The 26,744-nt window shown below is 39.8% G+C and overlaps 1 protein-coding gene across 2 annotated transcripts in view; it reads right to left on the reverse strand.

Annotated features, from left to right (window-relative positions):
* The window catches only part of ENOX1 (ecto-NOX disulfide-thiol exchanger 1), a 285,547-nt gene that overhangs the window by 119,740 nt on the left and 139,063 nt on the right, over positions 1-26,744 (reverse strand). For both annotated transcript variants that reach the window (XM_031056831.1, XM_031056830.1), the window contains 2 exons: positions 15,876-16,010; positions 14,871-15,008 (listed from right to left, as the gene is read on the reverse strand). In XM_031056831.1, the coding sequence (XP_030912691.1) occupies positions 14,871-15,008; positions 15,876-15,885 (148 nt within the window). In that variant the 5' untranslated portion in view covers positions 15,886-16,010. The remainder of the gene's footprint in view (positions 1-14,870; positions 15,009-15,875; positions 16,011-26,744) is intronic.

Genomic DNA, 26,744 nt, shown 5'->3' on the forward strand with positions numbered 1-26,744 from the left:
GGAATCCTTGGGAAAGAGAGGAACCTCTCCCGCCCTCTGCCCACCTCTGTCTGTTTCTCAGCCCAGTTTCTACAGTTTTCCATGAACACAGCAGCTTGCAAGGGCATAAATGCCACAGCAACATTCCTAATTTAAAGGCTGATATAATCTAAACTCAACAAAGCAAGGCTGATCCCAGGAAAATTGATTTTTTCTCTCTGTCTTCCCCTGTTCTGCAACAACATGACAACTCAGAGATGACACAATCCAGGAACCCTTTCTGTAATTCAATTCTAGTTCTGAAGCAAAAATCTACTTTCATCTTGGGTCTAATCTAATATCAGGGAATGATGAGGTTTTTTGTGAGGGATTTCTTTGTTCCCTGAGAAAAAAAGCAGCAGCTTTATTGTAGAAATCACTTTCAGATGAAATGAAGATAACACCAATCTGGCCCCTCTCTATAGATTCAGGAAGATTCATATCACCCACACCACAACATCTAACCACAGCATCTCAGACAGGAGCCTTTAATCTCCTCATATGGAAAAGCTGGAGGATTTTGCAGAGTGATTTGTCCCACCTGCAGCAATTTCTGCATCCCCTGAAGGAGATTTTTATCTCTTTTCAAAAGCTATGGCAGAAATCTACTGCCATCATGGGCCTTTCATTTGTCATTCCTTTTGTGCACCCAGTAACAGGAGGCAGAACCGTGTACTATGAAGAAACCACCTTATTAAACACCATCAACAAAAAGGAATTAAATCTCAAATTCAGACTTGGTGGAAAAATTACTGGGAACTAGAGAAGCAACTTAGTCTCATTTTGGTTAAGCCCTGTTAGAAAGGACATTGTTATATTCTTGAGTGGTTCTGCATACAGGCAACAGCCAAGACATTTACTGACAAGGATGAGATTTTCAGACATGTTTAAAACACTGAAGAGCTTCACCACATGAAAATTTCACAAAAGCCATTGACTAGAAAACTGTTGCAAAAGGGACAAGATGAAAAATGTGTCAGACTGAAATGGAACAGCGGTCCATTTTGAATGAGGCAAAAGGGATTTAGAAGATACAGAGCATGGGAAGAGAAGCTGGGGCTTTTTTAAAGACACTGTGTTTATAAATGATACGAAAAATAAGAATGGAAGTAGCATATTTGTTTCAATTTCCAAATGTATTTGACAAGTTTCCATAGGAGAGATTAATGGCTAAGAGGCATAGGGCAAGAATAAAGAAATAAAGAAGTCTTCTGTGTATAAAATCTAGCTCAAATTGTTGCTTTGCCCTTAGAAGATGACTATGCCTTTTACACAGGGGATCTTTTCCTTACAGTCATAAATTGACCATTATCCTGTGGGTGTGGATTTGGAGGGCTACTACAAAGATAATGTCACACATTTGTAATAATATTGCTGTAGCTCTAATGGTCTGAAAGCAAAAGCAGGACAAGGCTTATGGGTCAGTATAGTCAGGAAAAAAAAAGATAAGTCCATGCTCAGGTCTGAGAAGCAGCAAACTTCCAAGAGAAGTACAAATAGGGAGCACTAAGAGAAGTACAAATAGGTAGACAAAAACCTGGTTGGCACCTGTAAAATAAAGGGAATATTAAAAGTAAAGTGGTGACTGTGATTATTCTGTAAAGGAATAGATAGCTAAGCCTATGTCAGATAAAAAGATTAATAAAGTGGGGAAAATTATAGTGTACTGCAAAAAACTACTCCTTCCTTTGATTTTCACCTTTTTACTGTCTGCTATAATTAAAGTTTCAGTCTCCTGGTTGCCTCAGACAAAGCGAGGGCTGGTGCATATTTTTCTAGCTACATGAGTTGGTCCAAGAAGCAATATGAGCTTTACACACAAATCTTGGCTTGTACAAAAGGCAGGCAGAGGTAGTGCTAGAAATGCACACCACTTGCTCCCTTGCTCTGTGAGCAAATCTGTGTTAGAGGAGTCTGCTGTGACCCTGCCTCTCTCTTCTCCTCATCTTTGCACTCACAAAGGTTGCTTTCCTATTACTACAGTCTCTGAGGTCAAAGCAGCACAGGTTGTGAGTGGACCTAGGCTTTAATTGAAGGAGTTAATCATATGTGATGAAAAGAACTTTTTTTGTTTGCTTTTTTTCACAGGTTTTCTAATCTAAAAGACAGATGAAGCCTGGTCTTTTATGGTCAGATTCATTTTCCTTTATTTTACTAACCCAAGAGAGAAAAAAATTACAACCTCTTATGCCTGCTGGCTCTGCAAACCTCTACAAATGGAATAGGGAAACTGGCTCCTATTCTGGTCTATATTATTGATGGAGAGGCTCTCTCCACCTCACCCTGGGATCACTCTCTCCTCTATGTTCATCTCTGAAACTCCAGGGGGGACAATCAAGGCTCCAACAACAATATTTGCCTGACAAGGTCTTACCACTGTCTTTTACCGATGCCAGAGCAAAAAACAGGTTTGTTACCCTTTAAATGCCAAAATGAGTTTGAAGAGCTCAAAGAACTTACAGACCTGTAAATTCTATTTTTATGCAGCCATCCAGTACTGTGTACTTTCCTGATATTTTCAATCTATAACAGAACTGTAAAAGAAAACTATGACAGATTGTCATATTTTGATCATAAAAACATGGTGAAGAATAAAAAAATCTGCCAGAGGACATCTTTAGTTCATGCTTACTATATACATATGTGGATGAGGCATTAAACAGAGTATGTCAAGGCTACAGATGAAACAAATCTTGGAAGAACAACAAATAATAGGTCATGTAATCCAGTCTAGCAAGATGCAGTTCTCACGCAACATGGCCCACAGAGGCCAGATGCTATTCTGCATTGGAAAATGTGATAATTGAATGAGAATAAGGCAAACAACCTAGGAAATATCTAAACCCTCAAACTGTCTTTGAATTCTAACAAGAAAACTCTGAAAAAAATGCCACTAGATTCATAACCTGATGCCTGTTAGCATTCAGAAGGGAGAAGACAGTACCCAGGAAGAGTGGCTAGAACATGCAGATGTGTGATAATGTTTCTGTTACATGATCCTTAGAACAAGGGAATCCCTCTATTACACTTGAGGAAGCTGAGACCTTCATGGCCATTAGTAGGCATCTGTAGCATTACAGAGATTGCATTCAAATCTATGACACTGCTTTGTTGATGGAAAAACAAAGATTGGGGGAATGAGAAAGCAGGGAGATAGGAACACAAGCATCTGCTAAAAGAGCTGTGGTAAAAAAGCCCCTCACGGAGAACTCAGGGCCTCAAATCCCTGTATGAATAGTTGGAAGGATCCTTAGCTCTCATGTCCCCGACGGGCTTATTTGCTGAAGTAAAACACTGGAAGAGAGGCAGTCCCTCAGGGACACCAAATGGTGTGTATGAGTCATTAGCTATCATCTGTTTCCTTAGCATCGCACCTTTACATTTTGAAGGCATGCACATGCGTAGGGACACATGCCACCCCATCAGGTGGTGCTGAAGTGATAGGGAAATATGTGCTGGAGCACATATCTCCTTGATGGAGATGTATGTTTGCTTTGAAGGCCTTCTACTAGTAACTTCTATTAATATATAATAGCCCCTTACCTTCAACCTTTGTAATGATGGCTACATGCAAGCCTGCTTTTGCAGAATCAGATGGTTTGGGGTTGTTCTATCTTAGTTCCAGTTTAAATTCCACTCAAACACTACCAACAAACCACCGCACCAAAAAAAAAACCCAAACCAAACCAAACCAAAAAACAAACAACAAATAAACCTAAAAAATCCCCCAAAAAACTCCAAAACAACAAAAAAAAAGCCCCCTCCCAAAAAACCCCAACAGAAACGTGGCCAATTTTCTCTTTTTGAAGGGAAACCACGGGACACATGATCCAAACCATATTTAGATTTAAAGTTCAGAATTAATACCCTGAATTGCAGCCAGAAATTATCTTAGTCTTGAGGTTGAAAGTCTTTAGTCTTGGGAGTCAACAAATCAGTCATGACAAGCCTGAGCCAGCTATGGCTTATTATAAAATCAAGCTTGATTATCTACTTGAGGTAATTAGACAGAGCAGAACAAAAGGACACAAAGTTAAAAGGCAACATATGTAGGAAAACCTGGAAGAGAAATCTAGCTTTATAGAGGGTGGTGAATAGCGAGAAAAAACTCGTACTTGATTTTCTTTTTGTATACCAAATTTTGGCTAATAACATAAAGGGACCCACAATATTTTTAATAAGCAGTTCACTAAATTCAGCTACTCAGCTTCTCAGCTGCAGATTCCTCTCAATCCCTGCTACATGCACACAGCCCTGAAATCCAGGTGCAGCTTCTGAGCTCCCTCTGTCCACAACCCATGGCCTTTGCCTAAGACCTAGGAGGTTACAGAAGTATTAAAAACACAATGAAGAAAGAAAAGGATGCTGTGACATTTATTGCATTAAAGGACAGCAGCACTGTGTTTGGGTCTATACACATTTAGTGTGAATTAACAGACAATGAAATCTAGTCACTTTTTCTTGTCCTCTTGTTTTGGTGAATTTATTGCTATTTTAATGAATACTTAATTTATGATACTGCCTATTATAGCAGATAAAGTTTAAGATAATCTGTGATCTCGCAAAAATGCTTCAATTATGCATGCTTAATTAAAGTGCCAAAATTTTTACCAAAAGGAGACAGAAAAGGTTTCAGTGACTATTCTTGGAAAGGTCTAAGTCATGCAAGTCCAAGTATAGAGGAAGACCTGAAACAGGAGATTTCCAACAGAAGGGGTAAATACATTTGACAGATGCAGCCCAAAATAAGGTAAAACTTTAACACTGCAGTAATTTATAATATTCCGCACTTATTGCTAGGGAAATGAACCACTTGAAATACAATTGTGTCAGAAAGAAGAAAAAGTGTTGGACAAGCATACAAGGTACCCCCTCCCTTCAGTGCAGTCTGGATAACTCTTTTCTGCAACACAGCTTATGTTACTAGATCTTTACAAAAAAGGTGACATTAAGCACATCTGCACCTTTTCCCACAGTGCTGTCTTCTCTAAATGCTGCCAAAGCTCTCTCCCTTCCCTTTTCCAAATCCTTCTCTAAATATCACACCAGCATAGTCAAAGAGGAAGAGAAGGTAGGAATTGTCTGCCTGTTTCTAATGTGCACAATAGTTTTCCTGCTCTTCAGTGCCTGACTCAGAATATCAGATAAAAAAGTTAAAACTGCTTTTTCACTTAGCACCATATTACTGCTGTGCCAAGATACCTATAAAAATCTATATAACAGACAGGAAACTCCATAATCACTGCTGCTTTTCATGCTAATCAGTATTATCCCATTGTTTCCATGCAGTCACTAACCTACCTGGTTTATCTCAGTGAAAGAAAATAGACCATGTACAATTTGGGCCAGGATTGACTCTTAAGGATTCAGGCATTGTTTAACTTACTAGAGCTCTGTATCTCTAAGCCTTTCCTGAATGGAAATAACAAATAATTACTAAATAATGTAGGCATTGTGGTCAGGAGGAGGAGATTACCTATAAAGGAAAAGCTGCTAGAGCCAAGAAAATAATTTTTTAGGAAAAGAGTAATTGGAATAAGAAATGTGCAAAACCAGGAAAGACGGATAAAGTCGTTCTTGTTCGTGAATAGAGCTATTAAATTTCTGAAGCTACACTAACAGAATATCTTTTATATTTGGGCAGAATACAATCTAAACCTATACTACAGCATGTTAGAGCATATTGTATGTATTAAGCTTAATTATCTTTCACCCCCATGTCCACTAACAGAACTACTCCAGTGGCCAGCTGCTTCCTATTACAGAGACATTACTCAGAGCTGCTGTCACAAATATCATTTGTCACCACCAGGGCACGGGAAGGTGTGGCAAATCCATTGTTTATCTGACCGAAGACAACATTAATGAAGTATTCTGTTACAAACTCCCTCACATGCCCAGGGATTAGGGTAACTGAAACCCAACTTTCTTCTTCAGTGCAGACCATCAAAAGACATTTTTCCACACTGATCGGTTCTGCTCATATTTCACAGAGAGACTCCTGCCTTGAACTGAATGTGCATCTTCATGCTCTTTGTGAGACCTAGTTCTCATGCTATAAGCAAAGGGCATTTAAAGTACAGGTCGCAGAAAGGAAAGAAAACTATGCTTATGTTCTCCTCCTCAAGCTAAAACATAGAAATTAAGCTTCTCATGCTTCCTCTCTGGGGGCTAAGCTCTAAGCATCAACCTAACCCATGCAGGCAAAGAGAGAGACTAGGGAAGAACAAAGGATTCTATAGCCTTGATTTGGGGTGGCTGTTTTGGGATCCATTCATATTCAAGTCTACCCCTCCGAAGAAGTTTTGTTCTGGGACTGCTCCAGGTGGTGCCATCTGCACCCTCCTGAGAGCACTCTGCATGGACTGAGCTAACAGTCCTCTTGAGACTGCTGTGTCCATCCCCTGGGAACCATCTGCAGAACCTGTAAACAGCTTTGGCCCAAGGGCTTCAAGTAGCATCGCCTTCCCTTTGCCACCTAGACACCATGACTGTGCTCAGCAGCTCACCTTTCAATGAGCCTTTTTCATCCCTGAATTTATGGAACCCGCTATTCATACCTTGCCTTTGATTAATTAAAATGGTCAGTCTGCTTTTCCTATTGATTTCTAGCCACAATAACTTCATTTTTCCATCAGCAAACTGTATGTCATCCAGGTTACACTGGGCTCCCCGTGTTGGCCAAGGAACCTGGGATCCTTGGAAGGGAAAGTGCTGCAGACAAAGCTATACTCCAACAGAAGTAAACAGTCAGTAGCAAATGATTCCCAACAGCCTCTTGGCTTACTTTATGCAGTGGGATGCTCATCGTTACTCATGGGCTTTCTGCTTTAGAATAAACAAACACATGGAAAATAATAGGAATGGAGGCTTTCCAAAGCAAGATAAAAGATGGGGAAAACTTCTTCAAAAATAAAATATTTCCTCATGTTACTTTACTGTAACATCAAATAAGAACATGCCAAACAGTTTGTTAGTGTATAATTACCAACAGCCAGGAATTTACCCTAAAACAAAATGCCAAAACATCCAAACAATATGGCTTGCATCATAAATTTACTCCAGTATTTTGAGACCATTAAGAAGAGTATGCCAAATAGTAATCAGTCTGTTTTCCTAAACTGTTAACTGGCTTGGATAGAAGTGTAACAGCAGAAAGGGAGATACTATACTCCTAAATAAACCTCCACTCTGCATTCAACACAAGCTTTGCACTTAGCACTTCCCTCTATGCAGCCCTGCTCACCTCTGGATCTTGTTTATTTGGGACATTCAGCCCTTCATACCGTGTTAAAAAGTACTGTTTCTCTTCAAGCACCGAGCAGATTTTAATCATTATCTTCATCCCTGGCCTCAATTAAGGTCTAATATAGAGGAGGTACTTGAATGACCTAAGAGGCACACTTAACCCTGATAGCGTGTCAAAAGGCACTCAAGAGTTTCTGCCACATTTCCTCTGGCTGTCAAACCTTTCTCTCCTTTTTCTGTTGTAAACTGACTGTGTTTGTTCCTAGCACTTTAATGTCCCCTGGAGTGAAGTCTCCTTGAGTAACACTCACATGATAGAAAGTGTGATTAACTCTGCAGGCGCTTTTCAGGTCAATGAAAAAAACCTACTTGTTACGCTAGTATATAATACTTTAAAGATGTTCCCAGTGGCTCCACACACTGGGATTCCCACAGTACCTATTCTCCCTCACCCTTGCTGTTCTCCTGTGTCTTGGTAATAAAAATACCTAGTTTTATCTGGGTATAAGTGCAACACTAATCCTTAAGAGTATGTTTCATACAAGTGTAATTATTCTGATGGGTCATTCAGATAATTTGAATGATATATCTTTTCCTCTTGACTAAAATGTTTCTATAGGGAAAATGAACTAAAATAAAATTAGGAATTTTTTTTTTTTTAGAGCATACCTTACTACATTTCTTTTGCATCATAGGCTGACTTCTTAACAAAACATGACACATAAAATGTTGGGAAGCCATAACAGATGAAAAGATGCATTCTGAAGATACCTTGTAACCTTGAGAGGGTTGTAAAATTTACGGAAAGGTGTGGATTTTATTAAGACTTTGATATCTTTTTTTACAGCCAGATGTCAAGCCAGTGCAGCATTCAGAACAAGGGTAAGGACACTGAATACTACTGTGCCATGGGGCTGCTGAACTCTTCAGCTCTTGTGGTCTGCAGCTTTCACAGGCAGGGGAACCTGAGCTTGAGAAGTGCCCCAAACAGCTGCCTGTGCACACCAAAGCTTACATCTGGAGAGTGCTAAAATTCAGTCACAAATTATAGATCCTCAAGCATTTTTTCCCTTGGAAAAGTGACTATCTTCAGCTCATTATACAAGTGACTCACTTCAAAATTTTTGTGGATAGACTAAAATGAAGTAGCAGAAGTTAAGTGTTAATTACAGAAAAGGAAGCTGTGTTTTGTTAGGCATTCTCTCGGATGCTTCGAGTTATGGACTCATCAGCACATTGAATTTGTGGCCAAGCAATGGAGTGTAGAAAAAAGAAGCCTTAATAGGTAACAGGGTAGCAGGGGTAGAGTGAAATGAGACTGCCAGATGGCTACCAGTGGCTCTAAGCCTTCAGTAATGGAGAGTCCACAGAAGAAGAGGTATACCAATGAGAGTAGGGAAAATCCTCCAGCCAGCTGACTTCCTAAAACCTTCAGCACTGTACAGTCTTTCTTTGTGGAGCTGCTAAATATAATCAAATATATCTTGATTTTCTACTTGATTTGATTTTTCTTCATTAACATTACAAAAATGGTACACAACCAGAACAGGAATATGTTTACAATTTAGTCAGCATATGATGACCTGCAGTGAACAATAATTAATAAAACATGCCTGGAATCTGAATATAGTGATTGCCTGTAGTTACAGTCTTCATTCTGAAGAAAAAGAGTCTGAATATTATGACTCCACTTTTAGGCCTCAAGATAATAAAATTCTGGGAAGGACACTTAACCCTGTGTCTTAAGATTTAGGAGTCTCTAGATCAAAATTTCACCAATCTTTCTGTTATCAAAAAATACATCTGGGGTTGCAGTTTCAGGATTGTAACTACTTACTGTAGCAAGTATTGCTTCCAAAAATGAAGTTTTCCTGAGTTATGACTTGTTTTGGATAGATAACTTCTAGTTTGGGGAACCTCATTCTATTTATTAATGATCAGGAGGGGAGTGCATCGGAGAGAGCAGCACTTCAGCACTGATTTGCCTTGTGGATCTCTCCCTATGAAGTATCTGGTACCCAACACTGTCAAAAGCACAATCCTGAGTGAGGTGACCTGATTGGAACTGACAGCTCCTATGTTCCACTGGAATCAGGTCAAAAGACAAGTGTGTGGGGAAAGCACAGACAAATGGAAAAACAGAAAGGTTGATGTAAGTGCCTAATATTTCACAACCTCTAGTGTCTAAAAAATACATGCCTGAAGCCACAAAAATGGTGTTCTTTTCTATATCTTTTGGTAAGCAAGATGTTAGGCTTCAAAGGTTCCTAGTCACGGATTTCACTAGGATTTTGTAGAAGTGGTCAAAGACTATCTTCAGGAAAAAAAATACAAAAACTGGGTGTCACTGAAAATCTTATTTTGTATCTTGAGGCTGAGACATATTGGCCAGACTCCTATGGAACAACGTGCCTTAGTAATTATTCTGTAAATAAACAGAAGGCATCAGTTTTCAGACATACCCTTGACTTCCAGGCAGACCTGTAACTTTCAACTTGGATGGCCGCCCTTGTGGTTTGTTATTTTACTCTGTAAGAGCACAAATATGCGTCACAGGGCATGAGCTTAACATAAAGGCTAAATGAATTACCACTTGTGTACCACTCTTCAGGTTCATTTGTACTGGGGAACTTTGTGACATACACTATTTTTGACTCACAAATGTTTAGGTCATCTGGAGGAAAGAGCCTCAAAATTGCTTCCCGTTTCTCAGAGCACTGGTTAATTAGTGAAGGAGAACTGAACTGAACCAGAGAAGTAAATAATTTTCTTAGCAGGATATCTTCCCTCAAGAAACAGGTGGCCTGACAGCATTTACTGAAATAAATGAAAGTTCAAGAACCTTAACTCTAGGAATGTCAAAATTGCCTTTAAAAAGTACCAGTGCAAAAGCAAAATAAAACATTCTCAGTTGGCTTAGGTCACTGAGTATTTCTTCTAGTCCTAAAATCTAAAAAAACCAACAGACTTGAATGCACTTGAAAGATGTGCTTGAATCAGAGTTGCTGAGTGCAAAAAGAGGATTTAGTTCTCAAAAAGATGAACTACAAACTCACCTTCCCCTCTCTCCTGACCATTTTTCTCAGAGTCTCAAAGCACAGAAAACAGCAATTTTAAGGCCTGGATAATTCAAATGCAGTTTAACAGATTTCCTTCAACTTTACCAGATCTTTCTTTCCTCTGGGCTAAAAGCAACCATGAGAAAATTCAGCCTAAAAGGTACATTTTTTTTTAAGAAAGCATAACCTGCTGAAAGGGGAAATTTAGACTGAAAATACTTTTCACCCATAACTATTCCACATTAATCTTTAACACTTTAACTAATGTTTTATTAAACTACGATTTATTGTATGAATTATGTATATATAATTTATAAATGCATATAGTAGTGTATATGCAATGCAGCAGCCAAATACATGGGAAAAAGTAAGCTTTCTGAATAAGTGTAAGCAAAATATATGTTGACACATGAGAGATATTATTTAACTATTAACAGGAACCCATCTTTATAAATGAAAGGTTCTGACATTTGCCCAGATCAAAAATCCAATTTTACAGCACTGGGAGATAAGGAATTAAACAGAGTGCAGATATCACCTAAACTGGTATTAAAAGGTTAGCAGTGCTTAAAATTGATTAGTTACCAAGATCAGAGAGCTGTCATCCCAGGCTGAGAGAAGAGTATTGGCCAGATGTTGCAGAAGCTTTAGTTGTCATTTTAGCAAACTCCTGAGCTGGACAAGAGTTTCACAGATTGCAAACTGGGGAGCATGACTGTTACAAGGCATCCCAGTGGGTTACACAGCAGTGAAGCTAAGAACAGCTTGGGGGAAAAAAGTATTGAGAAACTTCAAAAAAGACTTAGTAACTCATATGGACTCTATATATATGAAAACAAAAATGCCCTGCACAGCAATCAGGGACTGGTCAGTTTGGGGAAGGAAAGTCCATGAATGCATAAGTTCTTTGAGCACTGATAGACCAGAGGACTAAGACATGTGTCAGGATACAGGTATATCACATCTCAGACTATGGCAGGTTATATAAAGATCTCATTCTCTCCAAGATTAATCTAAACTACTTACTGCTTTTGTAGCTATCAACAAGGCTGGGAACAAAAAAACCCAAACCAAACCAAACCAAACCAAAAAAAAAAAAAACCCAAAAAAAACCCCCAAAAAAACCCTCCAAAAAAACCCCCAAAAAACCCATAAAATTTTAAAGATGGACAAACAGTTAGCACTGGGACATGGTTGTGTCATTTTCATCACAGAGAAATATAACAGATGATAATAGCAAAAGCAGTATGTGACTGCTGACAAAGCTGACTTCATTACTAGGCTTAATAGCAAAAAAATGAAAAAGCTAGAAATAGCTAGGGAGTAGTTAGATATTTGGTTGAATATAATGATGCAAATTCTTACTGAACACAGATACAGTAAATATATTAGAGCAAATAAATCTGTAAGTAATTCCATGGCAAACTGAAGTTTTGCTGTTATGGACCTGCCATAAAGCAAAACTTATGAATCTTAAGGAAATATAATGAAGCATCAAAGCACCTATTTACCTTGAAAATACAAAGGAGTCTAAACCAAAGAAAAACAAAAGGAAAGAAAAGAAAAAAAAAGAAGTTATTCGGCGCCTATAGAGAAATCAGGCAGCACTTCAGTAATTAATATTTATTACTTATGGCACCTTCCGTACATTGAAAATGCTGAACAAACATGAACTGACTTGTACAACATCTTTACAATACGTGATACACATAATTATGGGAATTACAGCAGGGGGTTGTCAATGGTATAAGATGCTGGAGATCCTCCCTTGTGGGGAGAAGCACCGCACCTGAGATGAGGCTGCCATGTAGAGATTGCACAGCACATCTGAGGACAAAATTTACACCGAAACTGAACAGACAGAATAGAGCAAGATAAAAAGGCAGGGCAAATTTCCACAGCATATGCAACTAAGGTGATTATAAATGAAAGCAGCAGAAGCTGATTTTGACATGTGACTATTTTCAGGTTGGAGGTAATCGCGTTCAAGTTGAGCACAACATCTGTAGGCAAATCCCCACTGGTAAATGGAAATAAGTTGTTTTCCCATCAACACATAGAATCACTGACTATTCTGAGTTGGAAGACAATGATCATGTCCAGCTCCTAACTCCACATGGTACAAATTATAGCATGTACCCAAGAGTGTTGTTGAAACACTTCTTGAACAACAGGCCATGACCACATCCTTGAGTAGCTCGTTCCAGTGCTTGACCACCCTCACAGAGAAGAACTTTGTCACAGACACATTTTATGAAAAATCCTTTCCTTAAGATTTTTTCTCCTGAGAAGCTGAGAAGCCTCATGAACAAAATCTAAACAATTATTATTTGCTGCTGTAGAATGCAACAAGTAGATCTGTGATTAGTCTCATGTAGTTGTTTCTAATTAATAGCCAATCACAGTCCAGCTGTCTGGAGTCTCTGTCCAAGCCATGAGCCTTTGTTATCATTCTTCTTTTTCTCTTCTTAGCTAGCCTTCTGATGAAATCCTTTCTTCTATTCTTTTAGTATAGTTTTAATATAATATATATGATAAAATAATAAATCAAGCCTTCTGAAACATGGAGTCAGATGCATAATTCCCTCTCCCCTTCATTAATATTGCCTTTGATTTACAATAGAACTTCTTCCTAATAACAAATCTGAACATCCCCTGGTGCAGCTTTATGTCATTCCTTCACATCCTATCACTGGACACCAGAGAGAAGAGATGAGCATCATCCTCTGGACTTACCTTCATTAGGTTGTTGTATAAAGCAATTTCTCAGCCTCCTCTTCTCTAAGCTGAGCAAACCTAGTATCCACAGCTGCTCCTCACAAGCCTTGCCCTCTAGTCCCTTTCATCATCTTTGTTTCCTTCTCTTGGACATGCTCATCACTCTCATACTTTCATATTTAGCACCCACAGCTCTCATGGTGAGGCTGCACCAAAGCTGAGAAAAGTGGGACAAATGCTTCTTTTGAGTAGTTAGTTACATTAGGTCTAATGCAATCTAGGTCAGCCCTTTTGGCCACCAGGACACATTATTCACTGATTCTGAGCTTCCCATCAACAAAACCCAACAGATTCTTTCTGCAGGGCTGCATTCCAGCCTCTTCTCTCCCAATCCACTCATACATCCAGGATTACATAGTACCAGGTGCAGAATGTGGCATTTGTCCTGATTAAACATCACACAGCTGGTGATTGGCCAGCCCTGTAATCTATCCAGACTCTCTGTTAGGCCAATCTACCCACTACAGAATCAAGAGCTTCTCTTTTATTTCATATCATCAGTAAACTTAGTGTGGACTCAGCTTCTGCATCCAGGTCGTTGACAGAAACATTGAAGAGAATTGGATCCCAAGGAGTTGATGGCTTTGCTTGTTTCTTTTAATCAGGAGCATGGGGTTAAAGCTAGAGATCACCAATCAGTTCACAGCCTCCACCAGCTCAGCTCTCTGCTTGAGACTGATTCGTTATAAATCAGCTTTCTTGCAGCTTAGTGTACCAGCCTGTAAAACAGGTAACTCGGAGCCAGAGCGTCAGCTGTGAACTGGCACAGCTCCTCTCACTTCCCAGTGGCAGGAAGGGGCATATTTGGCCAAAATTAATCACCAGGCATCCCTGGTGAGACAAGCAGAGTGATTTACTTCATGACCCGGCTCACTGCATCCATGGCTACATGGAAAGGCACAGACGTGACAGGATGCTGCTCTGATACAGATATTACACAGCTCTTCTTAAGCTGAAGTGGCAGTGCAGCTTCCAGAGGGAGTCTGTCATATGCCTAGCATGTGGCTTGTGTCTACAGGGCACCCACTCATATATAAATAATTCTTCTCTACATCAAAGGACCAAAGAAGTTTTAATGTTTCCAACTAATTTGGCCTCTACTTTGTTGACAACAATGTCTGCCATGTCCAGTTTTATCTGTGAAATATTGCTGGTTTCAAGATAAAGTTTTTGTGGGTGTTACAATAAGTGATCCCTTGCAACACTCTCCCAAACTGTGACTGGGAAGTAAATGACAAAGTCTAACAAGAACCATCTCTTGACATTCAATTTTATGGAACCAGTCAGAAAGTAAATAAGCACACACCTGACACGAAAGCTTCACTTCACTAATATCAACTGAGCATATGAACTGGACAGGCTTCATGATTTTCTGCCCAATTAACACAACTCCAAAATCTCCAATCAAGAGTTCTCAGCCCAGGGTGTTCCTTGGCAGAACCTCAAGACATCCTGCTTGAACAGAGAAACAAAAACAAATGTTCCTCTTATATGACTTGCCTCCTAGTCTTGACCCAGCATAAAGATTGATGGTTTAGAAGTTCAATTTCCCCTGAGAGTTTTAGTTTTTCACAAGGTTAAAATATAATATGGATTACATACCTACTACAAGAAGAGACTAATACACAGTATGCAATATTAATCATAGGTGATGTTTTCAGAACATAAAAATATAATATCCTCAGAAAACATTCCATATATTTTTCAGAGGACAGGAAGAATTCAAGACTGGTGCAAGTGATGCTTTTAAAAAAAGAAAAACCTTACCTGTCACAAGCTGTTGTCCTGCTAGTCCTACTGGAACCATCCCCAAATTATTCATAGCTGTAGCCCAAGCTGTGGGATCAGTGACTGACATGTTAAGCTGCGTGGTATCTATAGCTATACTTCCCAAACCATCAGCTGCTGCAAGAAAGTAAACATGCTCTAAGTAGAAAAGCCAATGCACCACAATTTTTAACCAAATCTTTCAGTGAGAATGAGGTATCACAAACACTCTTTATTTTCTTTGTTTTGTTTCTTAATTATGATTCACCTTTAGATCATTGATCATAGTTCTTGGTGTTGTATAATACAGTATAAAGACATTGGAAACATTCAACAGATGTAAATGGTATGAGGGAAAGAGAAAACTATTTCAGCATGAGGATAATCAAGAAGTAGAACAGGCTGTGCAGTCACCAGCCCTGGCACCTTTCAAGACTCAACTTCATAAAGCCCTGAACAGCTGGCCTGACCCTATCTCTGCCCTGCTTTAAACAGTAGGCTGGTTCAGAGACCTTCTGAGGCCTCTCCCAACCTGAATAAATTACCCTGCAACACTCTGATAGAACTTAATGATACATAAACAGTTGCAGAACTGGCCTGAAACCTGTGAGAACCAAATACACCCCAAGGAAAGAATTGCTTTCCATAAGGTGTAAATTTTTATTTTGTAAAAGATTTAAGAATATATTATTCCCTAACTAAAAAGACATCAAACAAATTCCATTCATTATAGCAAATACCAAGGTTTTGGTTCTAAAACCAAAAGAGAAATATCATTAGTATGGTCAAAATAGACTGAGTCCACCTATGGATCTTCCTTTGATGGAGGAGAGTGGGTGGGGTAGTTAAGAGATGGCAGCTTAACTGAAAACTGGATATACTTGATACTGAAACACCAGACACAAGATGTGATCACACAATTTTGCTTCTCCCCTCCCCAGTCACACCTGAAACCAGGCCTTTCCAGTTATTTTCTTACGGCCTTTGCAGACCTGAGATATTTACCAGCAGCCATTGCTTTTCCCCGGATCCTTTTTCTTCTGTTCAACTTCTTCAGTTAGGAATAATTAGCTACTGTATTAGCAGCATCTTGAGATGGGACATCACCAAGCGCAGGGCCCTCACACAGCTCATTAGGCTCTGAAAGAGAAAAGATGGAAATAACTCCAAGTGCCAGAGTCAGAGCATAACAACAGACCAACCTCTTTGGGAAGCACTCGAAGCTCCTGCCCACTCCCTCCGGATCACCAGCCCCAGCCTCTGTGCACACATTGCACAGTCTCCACAGAGGCATTCCAGCAAATGCTCCTTCTTGCTTGCTGAACAAACAGTACCATGCCTGGACCCGTCACGCCACTGAAAAGCCCTTCACAAATTAGGTCTTATCAGTAGCTACACAGCCTCCTCGGCATGAAGGCATCGGCTGAAAGAACATATTAAGGGATGAATATGATTTCTTTTTTATAACTGTTAACAATTAACTGGTGTTGCAAGTTTCAAGGAAATAGTCGTCTGTTCTGAGATGGAAAGAGGAAAGAAAATACTATGCAATGACTTACAGAATGGAGCCTGCAGAGATGTGGCAAAGAAAACCTAACAAAGCTGAGGAAGATGCCTGCTCCTTAACTAACACTGCATCCTTGGCTCACAGAGGTTACTTAACTCAAAGCAAAAGCGCAGTATCTGTTTCTAGCTAAAACACATTGCTCTCATCAGGTATCTGTTAGGCCATGAATTTTACATAAGGGCAACTTCGTGCTGTTGCTGTCGTTGCTTGGGAGGCTCACTACGTTAGTGCATCGCTCATCGGAAAGAAGGCGGAACAGGTGACAGGTGAGAGGTGTGAGCAAAATCTGTGAGCTCCCAGCACTTCCAGCAGGAGCAGAAAACACTGGGCTGAGGATGATCACATACACAAACCCAAGGTACTCTGTGCACCAGGTACATGGGACTGTGGGTTAAGGAGGGCCACGTTCATTTTTTTTTGGCTGTCCAGTAGCCTCAGGGGTCTGATCCAGGGTGTTGGGTACCAGGAGCCAGCAACTGAGCAGAAGCTTACAAGTGTTCAGGGAGGTTATTAGCAATGTGCAGATGAATCTTGGTGACTTATTCAGCCCTAGAATAGCTATGCTGACTTTAAGACTCGAAAGACCATAATTAGGAGGTTTCCAACATGCAGACCCTAAGGACTCATCTTTAGAAAAGACACAATTAACATAATTACACTATATTTTAGCTTAGTACCTCCCACACTTTTCTTTTTTTTCATTTCATGTGCATAAAGTAAGAGTCAGAAAGTTTTATGTTTTAGTGCCATGACATTGTACAAATAATTTCATAGGAACATGACAAAATCAATGGCTGTAAAAGTGAAAGTCAGGCTCAGACAATGGTCTACATTTTTTGTATGTTGTAATTTACAAATAACCAGTATACTAGGCTAAAGAGCATTTTGTTCAAATCTACAGTGTGTCTACTTAAAAGTCAATATTTATCAACACTTAATATTTGAATTTGCAATTCCAATTCTTATTTGATCTCCACTATTCATTATACATAACATAAAATATTTTTATCATAAAATTAGCTTTTAAATAACATTTATAAACAGCAAACAAACACTGAATGGAAGTCCTCTGCAGGGAATGTGACTAACATAAGGCAAGGCAGCCAAGATTTATGTCAAGTTTTTAAAAAGTGGGTGTCTCCTGTTCAGCTCTTTAAGCTTGTACTTAGCCCTTTCCACTGAGGCTATAAACTTCTGACCACAAACATCTGTTTTGAGGTTAGAGCTGGCTGAATTATTCCCTGTCAATAAGTTATTTCTTACTCAGTATGGCCCTCCTTGCTCTTTATGAATCACTGCCAAATCAATCCCAATTTACAAGTACATGCTGAATAGCCCAGATGAGAGTGGTTCACCTCTTCCCCTGACCAGCAGCCTTGTTGCCTTGATGAAGAAAGGAGCATTTAAAAACCAACAGTGATGAAATGCCTCTTCATACCTTGCAGTGTGCTACTTGCTTGTCCCCATAAAGCATCACCGCAGCTAATGGGGAGGAAGAAGGTACTGACCCATGGTTTTGGGGCAAAGGCATCTCAGATAGGCACGGATTGCTGGGATAAGAGGAAGAAAATGGGTGTTGGATTCTCTCTGCCACCCTCCTTGCCCATGTTTTACTGTTTGGTGAAGTGTGCACCAGGCGACAGCTCTGCTGCTGAATGCTACACACTCTTCTCCCCAAACCTACACGCCAGTTTCCCCAGTTCTGCCAGAAATGCAGGATCAGACCTCAGTCTACTGGGAATGACTTTTTGGTGTTTTCCTTCAGACATGTTCACATATTTCAAATTTTGGTATACTTTCCTGAATTATCTACAAGTATTTGTTAAAGTCCTTGCAGATGAAGAAGAATATAAGGCCATGAATATGAATGAAAGCATATTCAGTAGCTTGAATTGCTGAAACTCATGGTGTACTGTACCACCAGGTCTGCCCAATATGCCAAGGAAGTCTTTGCTCAAAACACCCTCTCATAGCCCACCCTGGCTTTGGGCAGCTTTGCCTTCTCTCTGAGCACCAGGTCTACTGTTTCGTCAAAAGTACCTGGATACAGAGCAGGGTGAACCAGGGGAAAAGCCATAAAACAGAACGTGAGGAGCCTAAAGTGGAACTAGTTCTATCTAACCAAGAACTGCTGCAGGCTATTTTGTCAGTGGAAGAGAGCTGAATAACAAGCATAAACGAACCTATGAATGCTGAATAATTTGCAGTAAGCTGTAGGCAGAACTAATGCTCCATCCTGAAGGACACAGACTGCATAAACTAGCTCTTTTAAAAAGAAAAATACTAATTGTGAGCATCCCTTCTAGTGACAACTCAGTGGTTACATTAAGACAGAGCAACATAATATGGCTAAAATAGTCCCACAGGCATTACATACCTGATTTAGACTCAAACATTAGCTTTTGTTTAAAAACTTCTGAAAATTTGTATAGAGAAGGTTTCATTAATGCTTAAAATAAAATCAGCTTTGGGCAAATTTCAGCATTTCTTTGTGCAGCTCAGGCACTGCACTATTATACCCTTCATAACACTGGAAATAAAACAAGCAAGGAAAACAAACAAACCCACTGTCTAAGTCATGTAAAAAAGCAAGATCCTGAGTTTGATGAGAAATACATCTACTAGTAAAGATTCTTGCTTTCTTAATAATAAATCGAATCACTTTTACTGGTTAAAAAGGCAAGAAAGTGTAAGCTTATCCAGGGGTCTTGTGTAACCTGAGCAGACATTAACCAACACCATTTCACTGACACCACACCTTTAGAGAGCATTCGTGATTTACAATTCTCTAATACTCCTCCGGGCATTAATGACCTGAAGATATATGTAAAAGAAATCTGTATTTATAAACACTTGTGCATGGGGGTAGTTCTACTCCAGGGGAGTAACTTCAGAAGCAAATAAAACCATAATCCTGATTTACAGGAAAAAATGTATAAAATATTCTGGGCCCTGCTATTCCTTGATGTTTGGGAGAGGCAGGGACATTAATAAAAACTTCCTGATTTGAGAACTTCTGATTAACAAAATTTTGATGCCAAACATTTTGCAAAGCAGTTTCACGTTATACTTTTTTGGTGGTCTCTCTTTTTGCAGACATGATGCAAGTACCAGTCCTTGGATGGTGAATTGCAAGAGACATTTAGATTTCCCTCAGACAGGTTGTCAGGAAGATAAAGCACCCTCAAGTCCATACCAATGAGTACTTCTCAGTCATAGCAGTCATAGCAGATTGTACTTAGTGCACATATTTTATACCAGGCAATTAAATGCAGTTACCCAAATGAATACAGAAGTCAGTTATATATTGTGCATCAATTATCACAGGCAATGAATGCCATGAGACAAAGAAATTAACACAACATAAAACTAATTCAATAACAGCAGATTGTGAAGTTAAAATCCTACCCTTTAGATATCCATAACACCACAATGAGTTACAGCACAGAGTGAAGCTGATTAAACGCACCACTGTAACGAGGCTCTGTGGAGTGCCCGGGTCAGCAGCCAGCCCTGGGATGCAAGGAGGAGGTTCTCTGCCCAGCTCTGACACTGACCTGCTGAGTGACCTTCAGTCATTTCAGCTCTTTGTCTAATTTTTGTGACCACTAAATCCTTCAAGGAAAAAAACTGATGTCATCAACCTTTTGAAACCTGGGAGTACAAGTCACAAAGTCATTAAATGCTATTGGTGCTGATTCTTGAGGAAACACAGATGGAAAGGAGCTATGTGGAATCTTGTGAACTGCTACATCTAGGCAAGTTTTCCAGTTCTTAGAAGATAGGCAATTTCAAAGTGTTTGTTACTATTCACTGTGATTCACAGGACAGTGGTCATTAGGCTGGTCACGCTCCACCTGACCTGCCAAAGTACAGGTCATTTATCAGGCTACCTCCAGCTGTCTTCTAAAATACATCAAGTGTTTTGTACTGATTCTTCCCAGTGTTTTGTTTCTCCAGCTGCATACAGGACTCCCATTAAAGAAGGGAAAATAGAAAGAAAAGCTAGACAAGGATATGCTGTAAGTCACTGTTCATTTCTTTCTGACCATCTTATGCTGATGAATAAAGATGGGACTAGCAACAATGAAAATGATATTTCTGTGCCATAGCCATCCTCCTGGGCTACATGAAAAAAAAAAAGCATCTCCAATGTGATTTCTAAGATGGCTTTTAAAAATATTTTTATATTACTGCATATGCAGTGTTACAAGAAGAGGCATTATTTTGCATGGTTAATCGTACGTTAACATCTAGAAAATGTCACCTAAATTCAGAAATTCAAAACGAATTGAAGGAAAACACATTTCTTGCAACAATTTGCAAAAACACATTTACTACAGCAAGTAAAAAATTACATCAGGTACCAAAGCTTTGTTGGAGCAAAATCTTTTTTTCTAGGAGGGGATCCTAACTTATACATCCACTGTATGCTTCATCTCCCTGCAGCTCTACTGCAAAGACCAGCTGGTTTCCAGCATCTCCAGAGTCACCCTGTTTACATGGATTTTTCTGCCACATCTCCCTCTTACAGGAGGCCTTTGAAAGCAAAGATTAATTCTGCAGGAACCAGCTCTTTCCTTAAGAAAACAGCTTCATTAGGCACAAGCTAGGGAAGATAAGTTCCCTTAAAGCCTAAATAAGAGCTCTGGTTTTGTGTTCACTCACAAAAATCTTTCCAATTTTTTGTCTCATGAATGATTTAAAACACCTTTGTTCATTCTGTATTATGCCACTAAAAACCTACACTGCCACCTTATAAATTCATAAAATATGTGCTGGTGCATTAAGACCTTTCACTTTTAACTATGTGAACCGAATATGGAGGTTTTCCCATGACTGCAAGGGATCCTTTCCACCAATTTTCACTGAAAAAACAGTTAACGAGTAAATCATGTCCATACTGATGGAACTAAGACAACTTAGAGAAAAATCACAATATATTTACAGTTTCCCTCTATATTCAACAAAGGCAATTGTACAAAACATATTTTCTGGAAGAACTGCTCATTTGAGATGCTGCATTACTTAAATCCACTGTCCCAGCACGTCTTGAAGATAACACATGGTACACAAAAAGGCCAGACTTCCCTTGGAAAGCAGAATACTGCAAGATTTCAACAGAGAAAGAAAAATAAAACAGAGGTCTCCAAGATAAACAGGTATTCTCTGGTGATGCTCCTTGAAAGGTCACTCGGTAATATTTCATGGTAAATCCCAGACTTCACTGGCTCAGAGCAAAGCCTTAACAGGTTACAAATGTGCTTTTTGTTTTGCATGTATTTTAGCAGCTGCAGTCTGATTATGCTGAAGTCTATAAATAACAGAATCTGGAGGCACATTAAGCAAAGCATTATAGAAGTCCAGCTTACTTACTGAAAAAGCATATGCAGTTCCAAAATCATCTGGAACAGGGAAAAAAAAGCCATATTGCTGGCTAGAAATGCAGCACAGCCTAGATAAAAACAGGTCTGATTATTCCTTGAACACAAAACACTGTTGTGAATTGATGATTGCATCTCTGTTTTTCACCCTGCCAAGATGGCTTGCAATTGTGACTCACTTGCTTCCCATTTAAAAGAACAGTGACTTACTGACTAAATTAGGACAATCTTTCCTTTAAATGCTGTGTTTTAACTTCATTTATATTTAACAAAAAAAATTTCTGAAATATTTTAATTATTTACAGCAGTATTTTAATAGCAAGCCTTTTATCACACTACTTGCTACTAAAGGCCAGTGATTATTTTAGAAACATGACATCCCACACTACTGTATGTCAGACAAAGGGGGAGCATTCGAAGAAGATTTCGAACAAAGACGCTTCAGCAACTTCCCTGAAAGGCTGAATACTGAAATGAGAGGTGCTGCAATGCCTTCTTGATACCATAAAGTACCTGGGGGAGTTATATGGGCTATACATGCTATTTCTTATCTTTTTGGACGTGAGAGAATACCTATATAAATGCACCACACCTGTATCTTTTACTCACTGTACCACACACAATGTTCTTGCTTCATGTTTACTAAATCTACATCAAGCTGAAATACAAAGGGTTGTTTGGTTGAGTGTTTTTAAAGAAAAACTAAGACAAAAGGGAGAAAAAAGAGACCAAAGCAAGCCAGGACACACTTTGAGAAGAAGTATTTTAGTTTCCTGGCTAACCTAAAGTGAAATCGTTCCCATGTCACCTCCTGAAAAAATGAACAGCTTGACAGGTAAGCCCTGCCTGTGGCAGAGCCCCAGGGACTGTATCGTACAGACCATCAGAGGCAGGGGTGCCTTGCTATTGAATTTCCAAATGAACACAGACTGCTGTCTCCTAGTCCCAGAAGACCAGGATACAGCTGAGTTTCACATGGTAACATTATGTATGGAAAGTCTATTTTAAGTAACTTTTCAGAAGTTTCTGAAATGCTTTCATTATAATTTTTCTTCTCTTTCAAAGTCTGTATAATTGAACTCCTGGAGTTAAGGCAGCCTGTCTTTTCAGGCAGACATTCATCAGGGGAAAAAACCCCAAACCTGCCAGTCAAACTATTTTCATATTTTCAAAATACACTTTTATCACTGGGTCAAATTATGGCAAGAGGTGACATCTAAGTGTCCTTGGATAAGTGTAAGGGTGATCTGCAGAGCACTTTTTGCAGAATATTAAAGCAATCTAAAGTCATATTGATCAAAACTTTATGCAATACCATCAAGTATTCTCTCAGTGATGGCTGTTCAGTGGAAATCTGGAAAAGAGATTTAGGCTTGTTTTGTTTGTTTTAATTCAAGGTTTCTGGTGATAAATTTTGCTTCAGAGAAAAACCCACTATCTCGTCTATCAGCTTACATCTGTCCTCACTCTGAAAGCTGCCATCCCCTTTTAGCACATCACACTCAGGATATTTTCTCCAGCTACAAGCTCTAAATTGCCAGTGTGCTCCCTGGGCTCATTTATCTTGCAATCCTTCCATCCCTCTTAGTATACCTCCTGTTCTCCCTTTACCTCATAACCCTTTTTCTTGCTTTTCTTTGCATTATTTTGTTCCCATCCATTGACTCCACACTCCCCCTACAATGCAGGCACATCTCTTGCCTTAATCTGCCACGGGCCATTTTCTCACCCAAATATCTCTTCACAGCCAAGATGTTACACTGTGCTGTTGTATTAGGGAAGGCAGGGATTCACCTCACCTAAATTCTGCCAATGTAGACATCTATGCTTGAGCTTTCTTGCTGTTGTTATTGCCAATGGGGAGAACCAGATACTTCTGCCAGCCCGTTTCAGACACCTACCTTGCCAGGCAGTGAAGCTCACCTTGGAGGTGCACATCTCACTCCTCTGGCTGAAAGTCTAAGCTGCAGCTTTGGATATGAATATCTGTTTTGTCAGACACCCATGGGATGAGATGAGCTGGGCTGAGCAAACTGTGCCTTGGGAGCTCAGCTGTCACTCTGCTACCTGCATGCCATATGAATCCCAGCAAGACACTCAGTCCTGAGGGACTTGGCTCCCACTCCTGTCCTTTGCCTGATAACTCTGGCACAGTGAGCTGCCGGAGAACAGAAAACACGACTCAGTTTGCAATAGCTCACGAGGATGTCCCCAGATATAGATACATACAAATTAGAGAGAGAGAGAGATGGATGTCTTTCTGATTATTTTTCTGCCCATCCCCAGTGAATATGCCAACATATAACTATTAGTGTTTGACAGTGCGAGCTGCCCACTCCAACACATTTCCAACAACTGTGATGCCCTATATCTGCCTTTTCTCTGGAGAGAAAATTCATCCTGGACCTTTTCTTCCTACTTCCAAATGATGAATCCCATCTCCTCAGCCCCATTTGCTTACCAGACATTTAACTTTCTTGCTCCTTGTAAATCCCATTTTAAAGATCAGTGTAAATCACACACACCTCTGGCTATCACAGTCCCTTGTTCCTGCCCACCAGCCTTGCCAAGGCTGCTCCTGGCTTTCTTCATCATTCCTGCCATATTTGGGGACAGCAGCTGCTTTTGAACCAGAAGTGAGGACAGCTGCAGGGAGTTTCCCTCGTCCTTTCTGACCAAGGAGGTAGTTTGCCATCGATAACTGAGGGAAATGATGAATACTTTCCACCTCCCACAGGACAAAGCAGGGTCTTTGTGCTACTGCATACCCATTAGCTTTCCTCAGAGGCTGAATTAAGTTGCTAAGCAGAGCCGGGAATTTTGCCTGTTGTCTAAACAGTTGTTTATGGGATCACTAGCAAGTTACATAAATTTATGATTATCACATACTCTGTGGGCACTGAGGGAGAAGCAATTCCACAGTTAACATGAGGTCAGATCAGGAAAACAGCAGCTACTATGTGTGCTTCAACTGTGATCAGGCAACAAAAATTATTTCAGTGCTTCTGCCTTGTAACTAGCTGCCAGGGGGTCAGGATGGAGAAGGCTAGAGCTGCAGATCAGGGTGAACCTAATGATGCTAAAAGCCCTTTTTTCCTCCAGGTGGTCTTGCCATACCTTTACCTAGTCAACAATCCTTCCACTCCCCTTTCCCTGAAACGTCTTCTTGTATGAGCATTTCTTTTCTTCAATTTCAGTTACAATTCTTCAGGGTAGGAAATCATGTGGTTTTTCCCTCAGGCAAGGTTAAAAACTACTGGAAACGTGGCATTCCTTGGGCTGTAATTGGACTGATGCTGGCTTTAGCCAGGTGCCTTACAGGCAGGGATATCAGTGAGGCAGCATTTCTAGAAGACACAGAGACAAGGCCACCCCCTCGGCAGGCTTCTGCATAGCCCCTTCTGCAGCCAGGCTTTCATCCCATTTGAGGCTTTTAAGGTGTCACTGTATTGTAAAACTAGGAATAATGATAATCATAGCATCCTTCTCTCTCCTCAAGCAGCCCTTCCACCTCTTTCATGTAGTTAATAATCCTGTCACCCACCATTTTCTAAAGTGTTGTACATTTGTTTGTCTTTTTTATTTGAATTATAAACTCTTCAGGGCAGAGAACTTGCCTTTATCTGTATTGGCAAAGTACAATGTCAATTTACTGCACTATATAAATATTTTCTAATAACAAGGGCAATAACAAGAATAATGTATTTACCATAATACAGTATTTCTAGCCTTCAAGATACAATCAGAAACAACCCAAAGTCAACAACGACGAAAAAATTTGCGGACCCTTTAACCACGAAGCGGAAGCCATGAAGCCACTTTGTGAAACTTTGGTAAATTAGTTACTTATATTCATAAATAGCAGTAAAGGTTCTTGCAAATTGACCCTCTGGAAAATATAAAGCAGAACAAAACCAGTGTAAACCAGCAGAGCACTGCTCCACATGTGTATTTTAAGGGTCACAAATGGCCTCCCAGTTACTTTTTAAACAAATGCAATGTTAATACTTTCACTGCAACATTATGAATAAAGAATTTGGCCTGTAGCTATGAATATGGTATCTCATGGCTTTTGACTTGTTGGTTTATATCGTCATCCAGAAAATTTATGTACCATGCTGTCTTGGAGTCAATCTTGACTCACCCCTTGAACACACAGAGGACATGGCCCATGTAGAGGGCTCTGGGATGCAGCAGTTTCCATCAGCTTCCCCAGCATAACTGGATGGCCACCACTCACTACCCTCCCTACAGCAGCACGGCGCTCTTCTGGCACACAGGAGGAGAACAGAGTGCCAGGGTCAGTGTCCAGGCCTCTTTGGCACCATCTCTGCTCATGCTGTTAATGGTTTCTTTGTTCTTTAAAGCTCTGAGGTATCAAATTAATCATCATAACGGCGATGATGCAAGAGATTAAGCTGACAGGAGTATGAACTGCCCTTGTTTATCCAGGTGACACTACAGGAAGTGCAAAGCAGATACATGTAGAGGACAAAGCCCTGTCCTTGGAATTTATGGTCTGGATGGAAAATGCTTTGTGAGGCCACTAATATTTCTGTCTAAAATATATGGTTTAATTTAGGAGTGCCTGAGTGACCCTAGCAGCTTCTGATATATAAGTGGTCAGGTTAAATGACCTCTATGTACTTTCTTGCCTGAAGCTCAGAGCAACGGCAAGTGGAGCACTTTGAATGGATGCCATTTGTTATTCTTTTAATTGCCTACTAATATTTCTTTTGGTGGGAAAGATGTAATAGAGCCCTTCTGCCTCCAAATATCTTCCAACCTATCCAAACTGCAATTCAGCCAAAACAAATACAGGTCTTCAGTTCTCTGGAAATGAAAAAGAAACTTGACAGGGATCCAGAAGATTCCTGTTCCTCATATAGCTCTGTAAGACAACTTTGGCAAGTAATTTAAACC

This window comes from Geospiza fortis, unplaced genomic scaffold (assembly GCF_000277835.1).
Source record: "Geospiza fortis unplaced genomic scaffold, GeoFor_1.0 scaffold194, whole genome shotgun sequence".
In the NCBI taxonomy this organism is placed as follows: domain Eukaryota; kingdom Metazoa; phylum Chordata; class Aves; order Passeriformes; family Thraupidae; genus Geospiza; species Geospiza fortis.